The 19,806-nt window shown below is 54.3% G+C and overlaps 2 protein-coding genes across 16 annotated transcripts in view; one reads left to right on the top strand and one right to left on the bottom strand.

The window, feature by feature from the left end:
• SGSM3 (small G protein signaling modulator 3) overlaps window positions 1–17,427 on the top strand; it is a 32,887-nt gene extending 15,460 nt beyond the window's left edge. Inside the window, exons 2-22 of one of the 8 annotated variants that reach the window (XM_045165238.1) lie at window positions 9,023–9,134; window positions 9,629–9,714; window positions 10,084–10,150; window positions 11,389–11,585; window positions 11,658–11,765; window positions 12,299–12,442; window positions 12,659–12,854; window positions 13,101–13,246; window positions 13,478–13,702; window positions 14,049–14,103; window positions 14,256–14,383; window positions 14,478–14,633; window positions 14,760–14,814; window positions 14,994–15,043; window positions 15,205–15,357; window positions 15,468–15,538; window positions 15,683–15,731; window positions 15,807–15,892; window positions 16,404–16,519; window positions 16,634–16,694; window positions 16,913–17,427. In XM_045165238.1, the coding sequence (XP_045021173.1) occupies window positions 9,128–9,134; window positions 9,629–9,714; window positions 10,084–10,150; window positions 11,389–11,585; window positions 11,658–11,765; window positions 12,299–12,442; window positions 12,659–12,854; window positions 13,101–13,246; window positions 13,478–13,702; window positions 14,049–14,103; window positions 14,256–14,383; window positions 14,478–14,633; window positions 14,760–14,814; window positions 14,994–15,043; window positions 15,205–15,357; window positions 15,468–15,538; window positions 15,683–15,731; window positions 15,807–15,892; window positions 16,404–16,519; window positions 16,634–16,694; window positions 16,913–16,931 (2,175 nt within the window). In that variant the 5' untranslated portion in view covers window positions 9,023–9,127 and the 3' untranslated portion in view covers window positions 16,932–17,427. Of the gene's footprint in view, window positions 1–9,022; window positions 9,135–9,628; window positions 9,715–10,083; window positions 10,151–11,388; window positions 11,586–11,657; window positions 11,766–12,195; window positions 12,443–12,658; window positions 12,855–13,100; window positions 13,247–13,477; window positions 13,703–14,048; window positions 14,104–14,255; window positions 14,384–14,477; window positions 14,634–14,759; window positions 14,815–14,993; window positions 15,044–15,204; window positions 15,358–15,467; window positions 15,539–15,682; window positions 15,732–15,806; window positions 15,893–16,396; window positions 16,520–16,633; window positions 16,695–16,837 lie in introns of those variants that run through there. The other 7 variants (XM_045165237.1, XM_044940833.2, XM_006071274.4 and 4 more) reach the window with 7 other exon arrangements.
• Window positions 17,428–17,550: 123 nt separating this feature from the next.
• MRTFA (myocardin related transcription factor A) overlaps window positions 17,551–19,806 on the bottom strand; it is a 207,750-nt gene continuing 205,494 nt past the window's right edge. For all 8 annotated transcript variants that reach the window (XM_044940823.2, XM_044940825.2, XM_044940827.2 and 5 more), the window contains one exon: window positions 17,551–18,913. In XM_044940823.2, the coding sequence (XP_044796758.1) occupies window positions 18,411–18,913 (503 nt within the window). In that variant the 3' untranslated portion in view covers window positions 17,551–18,410. The remainder of the gene's footprint in view (window positions 18,914–19,806) is intronic.

The following is a 19,806-nucleotide window of genomic DNA, read 5'->3' as shown; positions in this document are numbered from 1 at the left end:
AGTCAGAATTGTTCAGTCACTAAGTTGTGTCTCTCTGCAGCCCCATGAACTGCAGCACACCAGGCTTACCTGTCCTTCACTCTCTCCCGGAGTTTGCTCAAGTTCACATCCATTGAGTCAGTGATGCCGCTGAACTGGAGCTGGTCCTTTACCAGCCCCTGCCCCAGGCTTCTGCTTCCAATGAACCTGTTCAGTTCAGTCGCTCAGTCGTGTCCGATTCTTTGCGACCCTATGGACTACAGCACGCCAGGCTTCCCTGTCCTTCACCAACTCCCAGAGTTTGCTCAAACTCCTGTCCATTGACTCAGTGGTGCCATCCAACCATCTCATCCTCTGTCGTCCCCTTCTTCTCCTGCCCTCAATCTTCCCAGCATCAGGGTCTTTTCCAAAGAGTCAGCTCTTTGCATCTGGTGGCCAAAGTATTGCAGCTTCAGTTTCAGCATCAGTCCTTCCAATGAATATTTAGGACTGATCTCCTTTAGGATGGACTGGTTGGATCTCCTTGCAGTCTAAGGGACTCTCAAGAGTCTTCTCCAGCACCACAGTTCAAAAGCATCGATTCTTCAGTGCTCAGCCTTCTTTATAGTCCAACTCTCACCTCTGTGCATGACCACTGGAAACCCAGGCGGCATGTTGGCCAACACCTGGTGAAGGTTGCATCCTCAACGAGAACCAGCAGTGGGGCAACCGGGGCACCGGCATGTCGCCTGGCTGCCTGGAGTGGCTGAAGGATATGTCCCTTCCAGTCAGAGCCTGACAAAACATGGTCCACTGGAGAAGGGAATAGCACACCACTTCAGTATTCTTGCCTTTAGAATCCCATGAATACAATGAGAAGGAAAAAAGATATGACCAGTCACATGGCCGTCTTTAAAAAGGCTGCGAGTGATAAATGCTGGAGAGGGTGTGGTGAAAAGGGAAACCTCCTGCACTGTTGGTGGGAATGTAAATTGATGCAGCCTCTATGGAAAAACAGTATTGAGGTTCCTTAAAAAACTAAATATAGTTACTTCATGATCTAGCAATCCCACTCCTGAAGCATATACCTGGGGAAAACCTTAATTTGAAAAGATGCGAGCACCCCAGTGTTCATAGCAGCACTGTTTACAGTAGCCAAGACATAGAAGCAACCTAAATGTCCATTGAAAGACGAATGGATAGAGCCATGGTTTATATACACAATGGAATACTCCTCAGCCGTAAAAAAGAATGATATAATGCCATTTGCAGCAACCTGGGTGGACCTGGAGATAATAATACTAAGTAAAGTAGGTCAGATGGAGAAAGACAAATACATGATTATTGCTTATGTGCAGAATCTTAAAAAAAAAAAGATAAAATGAACTTATTTACAAAACAAACAGACTTGTAGATTTAGAGAATGAGGGAGACTGGAGGATAGGGATAGATTGGGAGTTTGGGGTTAATGGGTACACACTGCTGTATTTAAACCAGGTAATCAACAAGGGCCTACTGTAAAAATTAAAAGAAAAAAAAGAAAGAAAATTCATCTGTGTTGAGTGTTCAGTAGTTTTTTATTTACATAGATGTACCACAATTGTTTATCCATCCATTCACCAGTTAAAGGATATTTGCGTTTTCAGATTCTGGCAGTCGCAGCTGCCAAAAACCTTTTCACGCAGGTTTTTGTGTAAACAAAAGTTTCATTTCCCTTAGATAAACATACCTTGTTGGGTTATATGGTTAAGTATATGTCTAACTTTATAAGAATCTGCCAAACGCTCTTCCAAAATTTTGCATTCCCGCCAGCAATGAGTGAGAACACTAGTCACTCTGCATCCTCATCAGCGCTTGATGGTCAGGTGGTGCTGGTGGTTTGCTTTTTAATCTAGCTGTGTAATGTGTGTGTGGTATAATCTCATTGTGGTTTTAATTTGCCTTCTTTAATGACTCGTGGGTGTTGTGTATCTTTCTGGATGTTTGTCATCTTTGTATCTTTGGTAATGCTCCTGTTCAAATCTTTTGCCCATTTTCTTTTTTAAATTGGATTGTTTGTTTCTAGCTTACTGAGTTTTCAGAATTCCTTATATTCCGGTTACATGTTCTTTATCAAATGTGTGATGTGGACATAGTTTCTACCATGTGTGGCTTCTGATAATCTAATCAAATGTTTTCTTTTATATATCATGCTTTATAGTGTAATAGCTAAGAAATCCTTGCATAACCAAGATCACAAACATTTTCTCCTGTTCTAGAAATTTTTTGGCTGCACTGGGTCTTCGTAGCTGTGTGTGGACTTTCTGTAGTTGCGGCACACGGGCGTCTCTTGTTGCGGACCGTGGCCTCTGGGTGCACAGGCTTCAACAGCTGTGGCGCACAGGATTAATTGCTCCCTGACATGTGGGATCATCTCCGACCAGGGGTTGAGCCCGTGTCTCTTGCATTGGCAGGCGGATTCTCAACTGCTGGACTACTTAGGGAAGTCCATTCTTTTAGAAGTTTTGTAGTGATTTTTCTAGGCCCATTTGTTGACAAGACTGCCCTTTCCCCATTGAATTGCATTTGTATTTTTGTTGAAAATTAATTACTTTCCTAGGGCTGCCATAATAAAGTATCACAAACCGAGTGACTTAGAACAACAGTAATATTGTCTCAGTTTTGGAGGCCAGGAATCTGAAATCAAGGTGTCAGCAAGGCCATGCTCACTCTGAAACCTGTAGGGGAGGATCCTTCCTTGTTTCTTCCAGCTTCTAGTAACCCCAGGCGTCCTTTGGCTTATTGTACCATAATTCCAGTCTGTGCTCCACATGGTGTTCTTCCATCTCTTCATATCATCTCTCTCTCATATCTGTGCCCAAATTCCCCCTTTTTAAAAGACATCAGATATAATGGATTAGGGCTCACCTTAATGAGGTCGTCTTAAGTTGGTTAAATCAGCAAAGACCCATTCTCCAAATAAGGTCATATTCTGAGGTACCGAGGAATGGAACTTCAACATACCTTTTTATGGGGGACACAAATCAATTCAAAGCTTTACTTGAGCACGTGTATGGGTCTGCTGCTGATCACCTCTTCTGTTCCATTGATCTGTGTGTCTTTCCTGTTGCCAGTGTCACCCAGTACTGCATGTGTTGGGTTGGCCAAAAAGTTCATTCAGGTTTTTCCATAATGTATTATGGACAAATTTGAATGAACTTTCTGATCAACCCAATAGTTTTATGGTAAGTATTGAAATCAGGTAGTGTGAATTCTCCAACTTTCTGCTTTTCCAAATTATTGATATTTTGAGTATTTTTATTCTTTTACCTATCCATTTAGCTTTTAAAATCAGTTTGTCCGTTTTAGCAAAATATCCTACTGGGACTTTGATTGGCATTATGTTGAATCTTATCGTTGTTCGCAATCTTAGGGGGACAGCATTCAGGCATTTATCTTTAAGTATGATACTAACTGTAGGATTTTTGTAGATGCCTTTTATTAGGATAAGAAAGTTTCCTCTATTTCTAGATCGCCAAGAGTTTTTATCATGAATGGATGTTGACTTCTGTGAAATGTTTCTTCTGCATCTATTGAGATAATCATACAGTTTTTCTTCTTCAGTCTGTTGATATACTGAATTACATTGATTTTTAAATATTAAACAACTTATCTTGCATTCCCAAGATAAAGTCTACTGGTCATGATGGTATTAATTTTATGCATTGTAGAACTTACTGGCAGAAGTTGTTCAGGATATTCTCTTATTACCCTGTTAATGCCTACAGGGCCTATAGTAGTGTATCTTCTTCCATTCCTGATAATACTGGCAATCTGTGTCTTGTTTTCCTGTTCAGTCTGATCAGTTTGATTTTATTGATGTCAGAGGAACAGATTTTGGTTTCATTGATTTTTCTCTCTCTTTTTGGCTTTCTATTGTACTGATTTTTGTGGCTATCTTTATTGTTTGTCTTTTTCTTCTGCATACTTTGGGCTCAATTTACCAATAAATTCAACAACTTGGATAATAGTCAAATTCCTTGAAAGTACACAAACCATCAAAGCTCACTCAAGAGAAATAGATAATCGGAATAGCCTTATCTCTATTAAAAAATTGTAGTTGAAAATTTTTCCATGAAGGAAACTCCAGGCACCAGAGACTTGATTGGTGATTTTATTTCAACATTTGAGGAAGAAATAGTGCCAGTTTCTACACAATCTTTTCCTTAAAATGGAGGAGGAAAGACTAATTCCGTATCATTCTGTAAAGCAGATACCATCCTGATAGCAAACCCAAGAAAGGTGTTACTAGGAAAGAAAACTACAATCAAGCCTTCTTTATGAACATAGATGAAAAGTTCTTAAAATTTAAGTGAATTTCTGAAAAGGAAAATACAATCACGATGACTCAGTAGGGTGAGCTTCAGGTATTATTCCTCACATTCCTTGCAGGTGGCTGTCTTCCCAACCTTGGGTAGCTTACACACACACACACACACACTTTTCACTGATTTGAGGGTGCTGTCCGCAGATTTCTGGAGTTCTCTCTGCAGGTCTCTGGTCTACATATTCAGGCTGCTTTGGTGGCTTTTAGCTCTCAGCAGCTCCTCGGCCCTCCTGGGCGCTCAGTCCTGACTGCAGACTCGCTCCAGGTGATCACAGGGCTCAGCTCAATTGTTCTCTCTCTCCCCGGCTTCACTGTCCTGTGCGGCCTGTCGTCCAGTGTTTAGAAGCCATAGTTTCGTGTATCTTTTTGGCTTTTTAGCTGTTCGGGTTGGGAAAGTAAATCCAATTCCTTATAGCTCCATCTCAGCCAGAAGCAGAAGTCCGTAACCGGAATATGAAATGATTATATCACATTTTACAGTGTCAGTATACCCAGATCTTATTAATTCCTATAATATTTGACATATAAATTGTTCTCATGTTTTTGTTATATAGATGATGCTGAAGTAGACCTTTTCATGCACATACTTTTTCGCTTCTATTGAATTATTTCCTTAAGTTTCCAGGAGAATATTACTGGATCAAAAGGTAATTTTAAGAATTGCATTTATGTGTTTTAATCTGCTTCCATTATATTCGTTGCTATTCAAGCTTCTGCCCCTTAGTGCCCCTGCGGCAGCAGCAGGGCCACCGGTGCTGGTGCTCCCGCCAGCTCCCAGATGGCTGCTTTCACGAAGGTTCCCACAGCAGCCGGAAGCTGGAAAACCTGCCTGCCCGGATTAGTGAGAGCACTTCCAGCTCCTGTTGGGAACTCAGGGATTCAGGGGCAGTTAGTGAGAGAAATGGCCTATATATATAATTTTCAGAGAGTCTTTAAAATATATCCAGAGTCTGGCCTGTTCTCACTGTTCCCACAATAGCAAAGCCAACATCATTCCTACCACGTCACCACCCCATGCCCTGCAGTCTTCTCTGCACAGCAGCCAGAGAGAACTTTTAAATCCTGAGTCAGATTGGGGCTCACCGCTGCTTAGAGCCGGTAGGAGAAGGAGACCCGGCTGTCTGCGCGCTGAAGGCCCCCTGAGCCGGCGGCCCCTGCAGCTGCCGCCACCTGCCACGCCCCTCCCTGCTGCGCCTGCCGCCTGGACCCTCCTGCCTCAGGAGCCACAGGACTTGGTCTCCCACTGCCTTCTGTTTGGGTCTTTGCTTGGATGTCACCTAATCCTCAGAGAACTTTTCCTGATCACGTTAGCTACATGGCCCCTTTCTCCTGACACTTCTGCACCTTCCCCTCAGGACTGTAGGTAGCACCGTCTGACAGCTGTTTCTGTGTTCGCTGAGTCTGTTGGGATGTAATTGTGGGGACTTGCGTTTTTCATTTTTGCATCTTGGCCCTGATAGCCATGCTTGTCTCTTGGCGGCGCTCAGTAACTGCTGAGTGACTGAACCAACAAGGGGCAAGCCAAGGTGGGGAAAGGGAGCTGCATGCTGAGAACTGCCTTCCCAGCCCGCTCCGTCCTCCACAGCAGCACCCGCTTCCTCCGCACGTCCTCGGCCCTTCTGGAGGAAACAGCCAGGTCACTGCCTCTGAGGTGCTGGTGAGGAGTGCTTCTGATGATCTCAACTGGCATGTGTTACACTGAACCATAGGAAGTTGTTGTTTTTTGAGCTTGTAATGGATGGTTTTCAGCAGTTGCCATACGGCCTTTAGTAACCTCAGTGTCGAGGGTCCAGTAATTAACAGTAACCTTCCGGAGGTTAGGAGGAGGACTGCTTATCGCCCGATGCTTCCCGAGCATTTGCTGTGTGTCAGGGCAGATGGTGTTTTCACGCCATCCTCATAACCACTTTAGGACGTAGGTAGGTACTGTTATTCTATCCAGTCTGTGGAGAAGAAAATTGATATTCGAACAAGTGATGTGAATGTGCCCAAGCTTATAAGCGGGGAGCCGCAGAGCTGGGGTGTGAATGCACATCTGTCTGACCAGAGAGGTCTTCACTTGATCCGCAGCACTGTCTGGCCCTGCACGAAGGTGGCAGAGGATGAGCTGGAAAGCCGCGCTCTCCTAAGGCTGATGCCACAGCAGCGTGCTCGCCCAGGGCTCCGGGCCGCAGCGGCATGGCCGAGCTCGGGGGTTCTTTCCCAGCACTGCTGAGCTGGTGGCTGACCAACAGCCTCTCAGCAGGTGCCATGCTGGAGACGGTTATCAGGGTCCGTTTGGGAGACTGCACGTGGGTCTCCTCTCGGCTTGTTTCTCATGTGTGAGGACTGGAGATAATCTGCGTCAAAATATGCTGTGAGGATGCATGCTGACATGATTTTAAGAACTTCTTGCTTTAATGTAAAAATACTTGCTCCATCCATCACAGAATTCTGATTCAAACCAGGCCCTGCATACCTGTCACACTGAAGGAAGACATTACGTCTTCCTCTTGCAAAGCAGACAGACAGGTCTAGGGCGGCTGGCCCATTAGGGAAGTGGGTTCTGCCATCTGTTTCTCAGCAGGACTTATCTGGAAGCAGGAGGGCTGCCTCCCAGGTGGGCCGTCATGATGAGCATTTAGCTCATACATGGCCCAGTTAGGTTGTGTCTGGGCAGGAGGAGGGGCTGGTGACCCAGCTGAACTGCCCTTGGGACAAGCTGATTAGTTTTGGCCCCAGATTTGCAAGTGTGTCTTTAAAGAGAGCTAAGATGTTTTTCATGTGCCTAATTTTCAACGTATGCTGGAGTAAAGGGTCCATAGGCTGATGTTTTCTCAGGGTGCCCTCGATGGTTCTTTGACTTTCCTTTTTGTTTCTCTCTCACTCAGCTGACCCTTCGCGCTTACCCAGAACCCTGTGCAGACAGCAGGGGGGAGATGAAGCCAGCAGCTGTCACCTGCACGCTCCTGTCACCTGAGAATGGCGGAAGGGTGTTCAGGGCTGGGCGGGTGTAGTTCCAAAACCCAGAGGGCACTTGTCCTAAAAGATTTCAGCCACGGCCTCATGGTTATCTTCCGTTTATGTTATTTTCCTTTCGTTTCACGGTTAGAAGTGAAAGGCTTCATTCAGAAAAAGACTGAGAAACTGCATTTCTGTTGAGGCTCAAGTAGGTGATGATAGGTTCTTTCTAGTTCTAAAGGGAGCAGGTTAGAAAGTGAGAGGAAGCCCTGAGTGCTGATGCCTCGGTTGATTATTTATTGTTTTAAAATTGAGATACAAATCACATGCTACAAAGTTCACTACTTTTAAAGTGGATAATTTAGTGGTTTGAATATTTCTTGCTGTTGTGTGGCTAATCACCACTCTCCAATTCCAGACCAGTTTTCACCTCCACAGATAGATACCCCGCACACATCCTTCCCCTGCCTTCTGCCTTCCCCTCTCCTCCAGCCCCTGGCAGTCACTAATCTACTTTCTGTAACTGGGGATTTGCTTCTGCTGGATATTTCTTTTAAATAGAATCATACCAATATTCATCCTCTTGTGACGGGCTTCTTTAACTGAGCCTACTGTTTTGAAGATTCCCCAATGGTATAGTATCATCAGCACTTCATTCCTTTTTACAGCTGAATGACATTCCGTTGTATGGATATTCTGTGCATTCCATATACCCCTGCACCAGTTCTTGGACACACGGGTTGTTTCTGCATTTTGGCTCGAATGCGTCATTCTGCTGTAAACCTCCGTGTACAGTTGTGTGGATACTTGTTTTAACTTCTTTGGGTAAATAACTAGGAGTGGAATTCTGGGGTCATATGGTAACCCTACATCTCACCTTTTGAGGAGCGTCAGAGTGCTTTCCACAGTAGCTCCGCCCTCTGACGTTCCCACCAGCAGCAGTTGAGGCTTCCAGTTTCGCCACATCGTCACCAGCACTAATCATTGCCTTTCTGATTACAGCCGTCCTCATGGCTCTGACGTGGTCTCTCACTGTGGTTCTGATGTGCATTTTCCTGGTGACTAATGATGTTGAACATCTTTGTACATGCTCACTGGCTACTTAACATCTGTTCTTTGGAGAAATGTCTGTTCAGATCTTAAGCCTGTTTTTAAAAATTGGGCTATTTGTCTTTTTAATGTTGAGTCACTTTTTTACGAGGACAAAAAGAGAAAGGCAAGGGTTTAAACAATAACAGGAGATTTAGTTAGATTACAACTTCATGGTTTTCCAGCCATGAGGTGCTGGAAAGTGTGGTGGATGAAGTGGAAACGCCAGAGTCAGGTGAGTGGAGGTACTGACTCAGACGTGTTCTAAGTGATTCCTCAAAAATTCTGGCTCGGAGGAACCTATTCACGGAAGTTTCGGCGGTGTCTGGTTTTTATCTTCTGTTTTAGGAATGTTTGCTTGAGCGTAGAGCATCAGGAAGTCTGTCTGTGTGGTCCTCTCCAGCCTTAGGAGTGCAGGGACTGAGCAGGCTCTCCTCTTGGCCCACAGAGCTGTTGAGAACAGCAGTTTCATAGCTTCTTCACAGTGTTTTCCTCTTGGACGAAATGTTGAGAACAGTAGACTTTTTCTTTCAAGTGAGACTTTTCTTTCCCTGTCAAACATTTACCTTGCCACCGCCCTGGACCAGCATATCAGTCTATGTACAGAAAGGACCCCCTGCAGAGGGGCTGCGGTGGATGACTTTCCCCTTTGCACTCCTGCCCAAGCAGATGTTTCTGGACCAGATGACACTTGAGGAGCCTCCCAGCTCTGAGACACTAGGCTAGGAAACCCCAGTCTGGATCTGCAGAAGATTCTCCTGTCCTCTCCGCACAATGTCAGGTGGGAGGCAGGGGCCTGGCTTGGAAATGGGGTGACAGGCCCTCCAGGGGGAAGGGAGTCTTACCCAAGAGGATCTTCCTGGTGGGAGGGAACTAGGCTTGTTTCCCATGGACCTTTGAGGGTCACATGGACTGTCCAGGTCAGAGGTGGAGGGAGGAGGAAGTCTTCTGACAGGTCTCTGGGAGGGTTACTGCCACTGTCTCGTCAGTTTCCCCGAGTCCCTGTTCCCCTCTCCCTGCAGTCCTCATACGCAGGTGAAGGAGAGCTGGGGAGGGGGTCCGGTTCCGTCTGGAGCACACCGCTGGTCTCCTGTAACTGCCTCCAAAAGTTGCACATTGCTAGCTTTCTCCCCTCCCCCATCCATCCCACTCTGGATGGTCCAGTCCTTTAATGGTGGGGGGTGGGGGTAGAGAAGGGGGTGTCTCAACTTGAATTTCCCCCCTGAATACTCTGCATTATGTTTATCTCCTATTCCTGGTCTTCCCTGCTTTTAGGAAGTCACGTACCTTCTGCCAATGGCCCCTTCTCAGCCCTGACTCCGAGTATGTGGCCCCAGGAGATCCTGGCCAAGTACGCGCAGGTACAGCAGGCTCAGCAGCTCTGCCCCACGCTGGGGCACCCGGGGGGCCACCACCTGCTGCAGGTGTCCTGGGAGGGGAGTCGCTCCCCTGTATTCACATGGGGCCCCAGAGACAGCTTCTTAGCTCCACATCCTCTGTGAATCAACCATTAGGTTGGAGAAAAAGTATGACCTCTGCTCTCGGTATTATGGGGACAGAAAACACATAAAATGTGTTTCTTGCCTTGACCTTATTATCTTTGACCTCGAGGAAAATGCGGGGAGAATTCGAGAGGGTCATTGGCCCCGTAGCTGAGAGCCTCCCACAGGAGGCTTCAGGGGAGGCTGGGAGGAGTGCAGCAGGGCTGACCTTCCCGCCCCCGGCTCTAGGAGGAGGCCACCGTGGAGCAGCCAGAGTTCTGCTATGATGAGTTCGGGTTCCGCGTGGACAAGGAAGGTGAGACTGAGCCCCTCGGGGGTAACCTGCCCCGTCCTTGTTGGGGAGCACCAGCTCTGTGACCGATGACACTGTGGTGGCCTCGGGCTCTGGATGTTTCACCCCGATGTTCTAGAATCATGGACAAAGCCACATCTGATGCTGATGCTATTACAAGTATACGGAGTCCTCCAGGATATTTTTGGTTTTGGAGAGGGGCGAGGTTCCCTTTTTTCTTTTCTTTGCTACTCTGCACAGCTTGTGGATTCTTAGTTCCCCAACCAGGGATTGAACTCAGGCCCTTGGCAATGAAAATGCTCAGTCCTAGCCACTGGACCACCAGGAATTCCCAGTTTTTGTTTTTAAGATTAATTTTATTGATCGTAATATGATAATAAAAGCAATAATGTTCATTATAAAGAATTTTAAAAATACATCAATATGTAAAGATTAAAACAATCCGTAATCCTACAACCTGCAGATAACTGCTGACATTTCAGTGTGTTTTTTTCCTGGCTTTGTGAGTATTCGTCTGTACCTTTCATAACTAAGATGGTATCATATACATGTTTTTATATTGTTCTTATATCTCTTCACCTTATTCTATGAGCATTTTGTCTGTCAGTTAAGATATTCTTTAAAGAATATTTTCTGTGACTGTGTACTGACCCATTGCAATGGGCTGGTCATTGTGTATCTGTGACCGGTCTTCTGTAAGCGAACCCCAGGCTATCCCCACTGCTTGCTGCTGTCGGTCGCCACATGGGCGCTTGGGAGGCCGTCTGCCAGAACCCAGGGCGGCCTGCCCCCAGCCAGATAACTGACCGAGACCGGCCGTCTGCAGGCCGCGCGTTTGCGGTTCTGACGAGTCTTCGTTGTAGTCGGGTTCACAGGCAGGCATTTGTGAGTTAAAAGCTGCACCTGAGAGGAGCATGGAACTTTCTAGTATGATGGGAGTATTCTGTATCCTGACGGGGACAGTGTTTAGATGTTTATTGATCCTCGACAAAGACGAGGCCAACAGGATTTTCAGGGCAGAAGGGTGAACACCTAGGGAGCAGGGACGGTGGGCTCATGGGTCTGGTTTGGGGGAGACAGTGAAGAGCGCAGATTTGCTGTTCAGGGTGCCAGGGAAGTGCCAGGGAAGTGACTGGAAAGGGTACCCTGGGTTTCAGCAGTGAGCTCTGGGCAGTGGACCCCGAGCCTGGCCCTCTGCTCTCGGAGCACAGACAGCGGGGTCGCTGTCCCCCTCCCCACAGACGCAGATGGCACCCCCTATTCCGGCCAGCTGCTGGAGGACCCGCCCCAGAGGCTGCGCTGGCAGGCCCACCTGGAGTTCACCCACAACCACGACGTGGGGGACCTCACCTGGGACAAGATCGCCGTCTCCCTGCCACGCTCGGAGAAGCTCCGCTCCCTGGTGCTGGCCGGGGTCCCCCATAGCATGAGGCCACAGGTGAGGCGGGGGCCCACGGAGGCCATGGGGATCGGGGCCCCACGGGGACTGAGTGCCGTGCCCCCTCCTCAGCTGTGGATGCGGCTGTCTGGGGCCCTGCAGAAGAAGAGGAACTCCGAACTGTCCTACCGAGAGATCGTGAAGAACAGCTCCAACGATGAGACCATTGCTGCCAAGCAGGTGAGGCCCTGGGGTGGGGGGCAAAGAGTGGGGGGAGGCCCCTCAGGGGTGGCCCAGGAGAGCTCTGCGGCCGGAGGCAGCCCTGGGTAGTCCTTTCACCCCGACACCCGTGCCTGGAGCCAGCTTCTCCCGTGGTTGCTCTAGGGGTTGGGGGAATAGTCAGAAAGGTCACCATACCCGGTGCATATTAGGGTCCCCTGGAGACTTTAAATGCAGGTTTCCAGGCTTCTTTCCAGAGATTCTCATTCCATAGCTCTGGCTCAAGCCCCAGGCTTCTGTAGTTTAGTTGAGAAGATCCCCGTGAACCACGTGGCCTCAGCTGCACACCAGCTGGGCTCTCATCCCCAAGGGAGGAGGGTTAACTTTGACCCAGGGCCTGAGGACCCCCTCTTCCTGGGAGAGAAGCCAACCTGAGGTTTGCCCCACACAGGGGTCCCTGGCCTCCTCCCCGGGGGTCTCGGTGTCGGGGGTGCGGAGGCTGTGCCGCGGCAGCTGCGCCTCACGGGCTCTTGTTGTGGGCGGGCTGCCGGCAGATCGAGAAGGACCTGCTCCGCACCATGCCCAGCAACGCCTGCTTCGCCCACGTGAGCGGCGTCGGGGTGCCCCGCCTGCGCAGGGTGCTCCGAGCGCTGGCCTGGCTCTACCCGGAGATCGGCTACTGCCAGGGCACGGGCATGGTGAGCACAGCCTGGGGTGACCCACCTCACCATTGGGGTGGGAGGCGGGGAGGAGAGAGTGGCGGGGGCGTTGGGAGGAGGGAGAGGGCCGCCAGGTGCCTGAGGCGGGCACATGGTCTGTGGCATGACGCCCACAGAGGCCACCTTACTCTGATGGGTCCCCCCGACAGTGTGTGGAGACCTGGGTAGATGCCCCTTGTCCCCCTGCCCTGCCAGGTGGCTGCCTGCCTCCTGCTCTTCCTGGAGGAGGATGACGCCTTCTGGATGATGTGCGCCATCATCGAGGACCTGCTCCCTGCCTCCTACTTCAGCACCACCCTGCTGGGCGTGCAGACGGACCAGCGCGTCCTGCGGCACCTCATCGTCCAGTACTTGCCTCGCCTGGACAGGCTGCTCCAGGAGCACGACATTGGTGAGGGCCCGACCCGCCTCTGCTCTGGATCCTGGGGTCCCAGCTTGGGCTTAGGTGCCGCGGGTCTGAGGCCTCAGGACGTGGCCAAGGATGGCACCTGGCAGCTCGGGAGGGAGAAGGGGGCGTGCCCCCCTGCGCAGCTCTCTTGCTCTCTGCCACCCCGCCTCCTCCACAGCTCGCGGGCCTGGGGGACGCCCGTTCTGGCGGCCCCGTGCCCACCGCCCCTGCCCCGCCGTGTGTCCACAGAGCTGTCGCTCATCACGCTGCACTGGTTCCTCACGGCCTTCGCCAGCGTGGTGCACATCCGCCTGCTGCTCCGCCTCTGGGACCTGTTTTTCTACGAGGGCTCCCTGGTGCTGTTCCAGGCCACGTTGGGCATGCTGCGCCTCAAGGTGACGGCCCAGCCCCGGCGTCAGAGGTGGCTCCTTGGCAGCCCCGCAGGGCCGGCCCTCCGCCTCCCTGGTCCGGGTCGCAGCCTCCTGCGGCCTGAGCACCGGCCCATCCAGGGAGCGGGGGTGTCTCTCAGGGGCAGGGCCTCCTTGTGCTCAGCTTGACCATGCAGGGAAGTCTCCCTGGTGGCTCGGGTCCTCCAGGCGGTGACACCCGCCCTTCGCCTGGCCCAGGAGGACGAGCTGATCCAGTCGGAGAACTCGGCCTCCATCTTCAACACGCTGTCAGACATCCCGTCACAGCTGGAGGACGCGGACCTGCTGCTGGCGGAGGCCATGCGGCTGGCGGGCTCGCTCACCGCCGTGGCCGTGGAGACCCAGCGCCGCAAGCACCTGGCCTACCTCCTGGCCGACCAGGGCCAGCTCCTGGGCGCCCCCGCCACCACTGGCCTCTCTCAGGTGGGCGTGGGAGGGAGGAGGCCCCGCTCACCTCCGCCCCTCAGCTCCCAGGGCCCGGCCTGGCTGGACCACCGCTGTGGAGGGACCACCGCTTTGGCCTTGGCACGTCTCTGCCAAGAGCTACCCTGTTTGGGCGTAGGATAGACCCAGGCTTGATCTGACCCTCAGAGCTGGCGTCAGAGGCCACGTCAGAGAAGGCAGCATGAGTGAGATGCTGGCCGGGCCTCCTCCTGTGCTGGGGTGCCATCTGGCTGCTGGGTGCCCAGCCCCGCTGACCTGACTTCATGCCCACAGGTGGTCTGGGTGCTGGGTGCCTGGCCCCGCTGACCTGACTTCGTGCCCACAGGTGGTCCGCCGCAGGACTCAGCGGAGGAAGTCTGGCATCACATCGCTGCTCTTTGGTGAGAGCTCCGTGCTTGTGGCCGGGCGCTGGGCTGGGCTCTGAAAGTGGGGTGATGGGGGTGATCAGACTCACACCCCATGTGGACTCTGCCCTTCCTTGGAGTCGGGATGGGGCACGGCCACGGCTGCCATTGGTCTCTGGGCCTCGTAGGGGAGGATGACCTGGAGGCGATGAAGGCCAAGAACATCAAGCAGACGGAGCTGGTGGCTGACCTTCGGGAAGCCATCCTGCGTGTGGCCCGCCACTTCCAGTGCGCGGACCCCAAGAACTGCAATGTGGTGAGTCTCGGGGCCCAGCCCTGGGTGCAGGGCTTGACCGGGCCCCGCTGCCCTGGCCCTGGCCTGAGCAGTGGCCTTTCTGCCGCCCTGGCAGGAGCTGACCCCGGACTACAGCATGGAGAGCCACCAGCGGGACCATGAAAACTACGTGGCCTGCTCGCGCGGCCACCCGCGCCGAGCCAAGGCCCTGCTGGACTTCGAGCGCCATGACGACGACGAGCTGGGCTTCCGCAAGAACGACATCATCACGGTGAGTGGGGAGTGGGCGCCTTCCCTTGGCAGCGGGTGGGGTGGCCAAGCCCTCGCCTGGCCAGAGCTCTGACCCAGGACAAAGCCGGGCAGCTGGAGCCGAGCTTCCCACGCTTTTCCTTGGCAGATCGTCTCTCAGAAGGACGAGCACTGCTGGGTGGGCGAGCTGAACGGCCTGAGAGGTGAGGCCTCCGTCTGGTCCGTGTCGTGCCGGGCCGGCGGGAGGGTGGGCCAGGCCGTGAAGCTGCGGCGGCGCTGGGTTTGCTCAGTGTCTCTGTCGCCCTGTGTCCTCAGCCCCGTGGAGGGTGGGAGACCTCAGGACGCAGAGCCGCGCGCCTCACGGGCTCTGCTTCTCCCCCAGGCTGGTTTCCAGCCAAGTTCGTGGAAGTCCTGGATGAGCGGAGCAAGGAGGTGAGCGCGCACACGAGGTGGGCCTGTCCCCGGGGGCCATGCCCCTTCTACCCCAAGGCTGGCGCCCTCCTGGCCCCAGGCTGTCCCCCTGGGCGTGTGGAGCGCTTGTGAGGATGGGGAGGGGCTGGCTGGGGCCCTCAGACCCCATCCTCCCCCCTCAGTACTCCATCGCGGGGGACGATGCTGTGACAGAGGGGGTCACAGACCTAGTGCGAGGGACCCTCTGCCCGGCCCTCAAGGCCCTATTTGAACACGGACTGAAGAAGCCTTCACTGCTCGGGGGCGCCTGCCACCCCTGGCTGTTCATCGAGGAGGTGAGTGTCCGGACCCCGTGGAGCTGGTGGGGAGGTGACCTGCTCAGCCGGACTCTGTGGCTCTGACCTGGTATCTACCCTCGGGTCGCTGACACTCACCGTGCCCCCAGGCAGCGGGCCGGGAGGTCGAGAGAGACTTCGACTCCGTGTACTCGCGCCTGGTGCTGTGCAAGACGTACAGGTAACCTGGTGCCTGCGTCCTCCTGCAGGTCACCCTCTCGGCAGCCTGGGGCCCAAGCCCTCCTGGCAGCCTGGGGCCAGGGATGGAGGGAGGGCGTGGCCCAAGCCCACCAGGGCGGTGTGGGCAGCTCTGGTCCCCCCTCAGGTTGGATGAAGATGGCAAAGTCCTGACCCCAGAGGAGCTGCTCTACCGGGTAAGGGGGGCCGCGGGCGGACTGGCCTCTAGGGTGGGCAGCTGGGGACACCTGAGTGACCGCTGTGCCCCCCAGGCTGTGCAGTCTGTTAACGTGACCCACGACGCCGCACACGCACAAATGGACGTGAAGCTCCGCTCCCTCATCTGCGTGGGGCTCAAGTGAGTGTGTGCGCCCCCGTGAGCGGGGGCTGTGTGTGTGTGCGTGTGCCCCCACCGGGGGCGGGGCTGAGCTGGGCGACGGAGGTGGGCGGCGGCCAGGGTGGCTCCGGAAGATTGTCCTCCAGTGTGAGACCAGCCACCGCTTGGCAGGGAGGGGCACTGGGGCTGGTGAAGCACTGGTTCCAGTGAGGTGAGCGGTCAGGGCTCACCAGGGACCTGGCTGCAGGCTGAGGGATGCCGGCCTCCAGCGGGCCAGGCTGAGCGTGGGGTTTCTGGACTTGCCACTAGGCAGAGGGGCGGCGTCCAGGCCGCGCTGACCTGGGGGCGGGGGCCCCCCCGCGATGAGCTCAGAGCATGCCGTGGGGCTGCTGGCCAGCGAGCAGGCGCGTCACAGGCTGAGCGACCAGCAGGGCTGAGGGAGGTGGTGACGGAGCCTCAGACGCAGGAGGGGCGGTGAGAGGTCGGGGGCACGGGCCTCTGAGCAGGTGCCCTCCCTGCCCCTAGCGAGCAGGTGCTGCACCTGTGGCTGGAGGTGCTCTGCTCCAGCCTGCCCACGGTGGAGAAGTGGTACCAGCCCTGGTCCTTCCTGCGCAGCCCCGGCTGGGTCCAGATCAAGTGTGAGCTGCGGTGAGGAGACCCTGGGCTCCTGCAGGCCCAGCCCGGGGTGTGGGGGCAGCAGGGGGTGTGGGGGTGTGGGCTGAGCCTTGCCAGCGTCTGACAGCCCCCCCCTTCGCCCTCCAGGGTCCTCTGCTGCTTCGCTTTCAGCCTCTCCCAGGACTGGGAGCTTCCTGCAAAGAGAGAGGTGGGTGGTGGGGCCTGCCTCCCAGGGGACTGTGGCGGGTGGGGCAGGCTGGCATCGGTGCCGGGGGCCGCCTCCCCCAAGCGTTTCCGGGTGGCCGAGGCCTGGGGGAGGGGGCGGGGTCCGAGTACTGGCACCACCTGCAGCGACCACCCTGGCCCTGCCACCTGGCTTCCTCGCCGTGTGCCCAGCAGCCATGACAGGAGGGCTGTCTCGTGCAGGAGGAGAAGAAGCCCTTGAAGGAGGGCGTCCAGGACATGCTGGTGAAGCACCACCTCTTCAGCTGGGACATCGACGGGTGACATGCTCCTCCAGGGGCCCTGTCTCACCCAGGCGCCGCCCCCCCCCCGCCCCCCACAAAGCGAGGAGAGAACGGCCGGCCCTGGCCAGCCCCAAGCTGCAGGGTCGAGGGGAAGACAGGCTCCAGCGTTCTGACTGGGCACCGTGGTCGGGGGGGGGGGGGGCGGTGGTCAGAGTGGCAGAGGAGGGCAGAGGGTGGCAGGAACAGGCGGGGGTGCCCAGCTTTGCCAGGTCCCCCCAGGGCTGGAGCAGGGCCCTGTCCTGCCAGCGTCTTTACAGAGGCCCTGGGCCCAGCTCCATGGTGCCGACCAAAAACCTCGTGAGGGGGTGGCGCGCCAGCTCTGGGCTGTCAGGTTTTGCTCAGGAAGAGGGTGGGGTGGCTGAAGGCTCCTGGGCCTCCGTGATTTATAAATAAACTCTTGTCTTTGAGAAAGCACCTCCCCGTCTCCCATCCAGCCAGGGCTGGGAAGTGGTGTCAGGGTCACAGCGTGGACACCTGGGACCCAGCCCTACCACCCACGTCTCGTCTAACGTGGATTGAACGACATGGACCAGCAAGAGGTGTTTTTGTTTTTATTTTAAAAAGTTCACACAGCTGTCCCACCTCCGGTTTTGGTGACGCCACCCCTAGTCCCGTGGATGACCGTGAGGGGCAGGCGGCGGCGGCGGCCAGAGCCTGAGGGCCGTCTCGGGCTCCCCCGCCCGGGCCGTGGTGGCTGCAGTGAGGCAGCAGACGGAATGTGGGCAGGAAGCGCCCCGCCCTCGTGGCACTGATAAGGAGCAGGAAGCAGGAGGGTGGGGCTCAGGCTGTGGCGAGGTGGCTACACGTCAAACACAAGTGATGGGCGGGGCCGCGGTGAGCCTCGCCCGGCCCTGGGAGCGGTGGTCTCCAGGCCCTTGCGTGTGCAGAAGGCGGGGGCGGCCTCATCCACCCCCGCCGAGATATGTGTATACGTATGGCGATATATATAACAGAGGTATGTACACCTGTACAGAAACTGCCACCAACCACACATGGCTGCACTACACCAAGACACTAAGATGCAGGGAGCCCCTCCCGGGAAGCCTGGGACGCTGGTGTTGGCGCCGCGAGGATGGTGAGGTAGAGGCCCAGCCCGTGCCCCCTCGGAGGAAGAAGACACGCGGGCTCTGGCTCTGCCTCTGCCTCAGCCCCGGGCCTCGCCTCCTGAGCAGACCGCAGCCAGCAAGTGCACCCCGACCTCACAGAAGGAGGTCAAATAGAAAAGCCCGGCCCGTGCAGGCCTCCCGGAGCCCGGGGTGGGTCCCGGCACCGCCTCCCTGGAGCAGGCAGGGCCTGTGATTGTCAGGACTTCCGGCCTCACGGAGGGGCGGGATGGGGCTGGAAAGTGCCGGGCGCCCCAGAGTTCTCGGGGCCTCTAGCCCTCCCACCCCCCGGAGCTACAAGCAGGAGTCCCAGTGCAGCTGTAAGTCGTGGCCGTCGAGGAAGTCCGTGGAGAAGAGGCTGGGGGCCGTGGTGCTGAGCGGGGCCAGGCTGAGCACCGGCCCGCCCGAGGACAGCTCCAGCCAGTCCATGCTGTCCAGGTGCCCGTCAGCCAAGTCCAGGCCCACACCGCTGGGCTCAGGCGCAAAGTGCAATTCCGAGGTGTCCATGGGGGATGGGGGGTGGTCCAGGATGGCGGAGCTGCTCAGCATCTGGCTGTGGAGGTCGTCGATGAGGGAGAGGGGCTCCGGTCCCTCGTGCCCGCCAGTCAGCAGCGGCAGCCCTGTGCTGCTCTCCAGGAAGTCCTCCAGGCGCCCAGGCAGGGCCGGCGAGCCCGACGGCAGCGGGGCAGCCTGAGGGAGCTCGGCCACGGGCGAGGGCTGGGCGGCCAGGGGCGAGCCGCAGGCTGCTGTTGGGGGCGCCTTCTCTTTCCCTGGCTCCTTGAAATCCGCTGAGATCTCTGCCAATCAAGAAAGCAAAGGGGCGTCAGAAGCCAGCCTGAGTGTGACCTGCAATTGGAGCTTCCCCTTATAGCACGTACAAATATTAATTCAAAATGGGTCAAAGATCTAGATTTAGGAGCCAAAACTATAAAAGAAGAAAAGGGAACATCTTTGTGACACTGAAGTCAGTAGTGATTTCTTGGTTGTAACACCAAAGGCATAGGCAAAGAAAAAATAAACTGGCCTACATAAAAACTTAAAACTCTGTACATCAAAGATCACTATTGAAAATGAAAAGACCATACAGCAACTATACTTCAAAAAAGTTAAGTGAAAAGACAAGCCATGGAATGGGAGAAAATATTTGCAAACCGTGTATCTGGGTAGGTGACTGATATCCAGAATAACTCCTAGAACACAACAAAACCCAACTGGAAAATGGACCAAGAAATCAAGACATTTCTCCAGAATATACACAGGCGGCTGTAAGCACATGAAAAAGTGAAAAGTGAAGTCACTCAGTTGTGTCTGACTCTTTATGACCCCATGGACTGTAGCCCACCAGGCTCTGCCATCCATGGGATTCTCCAGGCAAGAATACTGGAGTGGGCTGCCAATTCCTTCTCCAGGGAATTTTCCCAGGGATCGAACCCCGGTCTCCCGCATTCCAGGCAGGCGCTTTAACCGCTGAGCCACCAGGGAAGCCAAGATGCTCAACACTAGTAATCATCAGGGAAAGACAAAAATTTGAAAGTAAGTGTTGGCAAGGATGTGGACCAACGGGAACCCTTGTGAGTGGCTGGTGTGAATGAAAATAGTGCAGCTGTGTGGAAAGCAGTCCTGCAGTCCCTCAAAACGTGAAAAGCACAGAATGACTGATCCGGCAGCCCCACCTCTAGGTGCGCGCCCC

The sequence above is a fragment of the Bubalus bubalis genome, chromosome 4 (assembly GCF_019923935.1).
Source record: "Bubalus bubalis isolate 160015118507 breed Murrah chromosome 4, NDDB_SH_1, whole genome shotgun sequence".
Classification (NCBI taxonomy): Eukaryota; Metazoa; Chordata; class Mammalia; order Artiodactyla; family Bovidae; genus Bubalus; species Bubalus bubalis.
The sequence above is the reverse complement of the archived record's forward strand: the minus strand, read 5'-3'. Positions and strand labels throughout refer to the sequence as shown.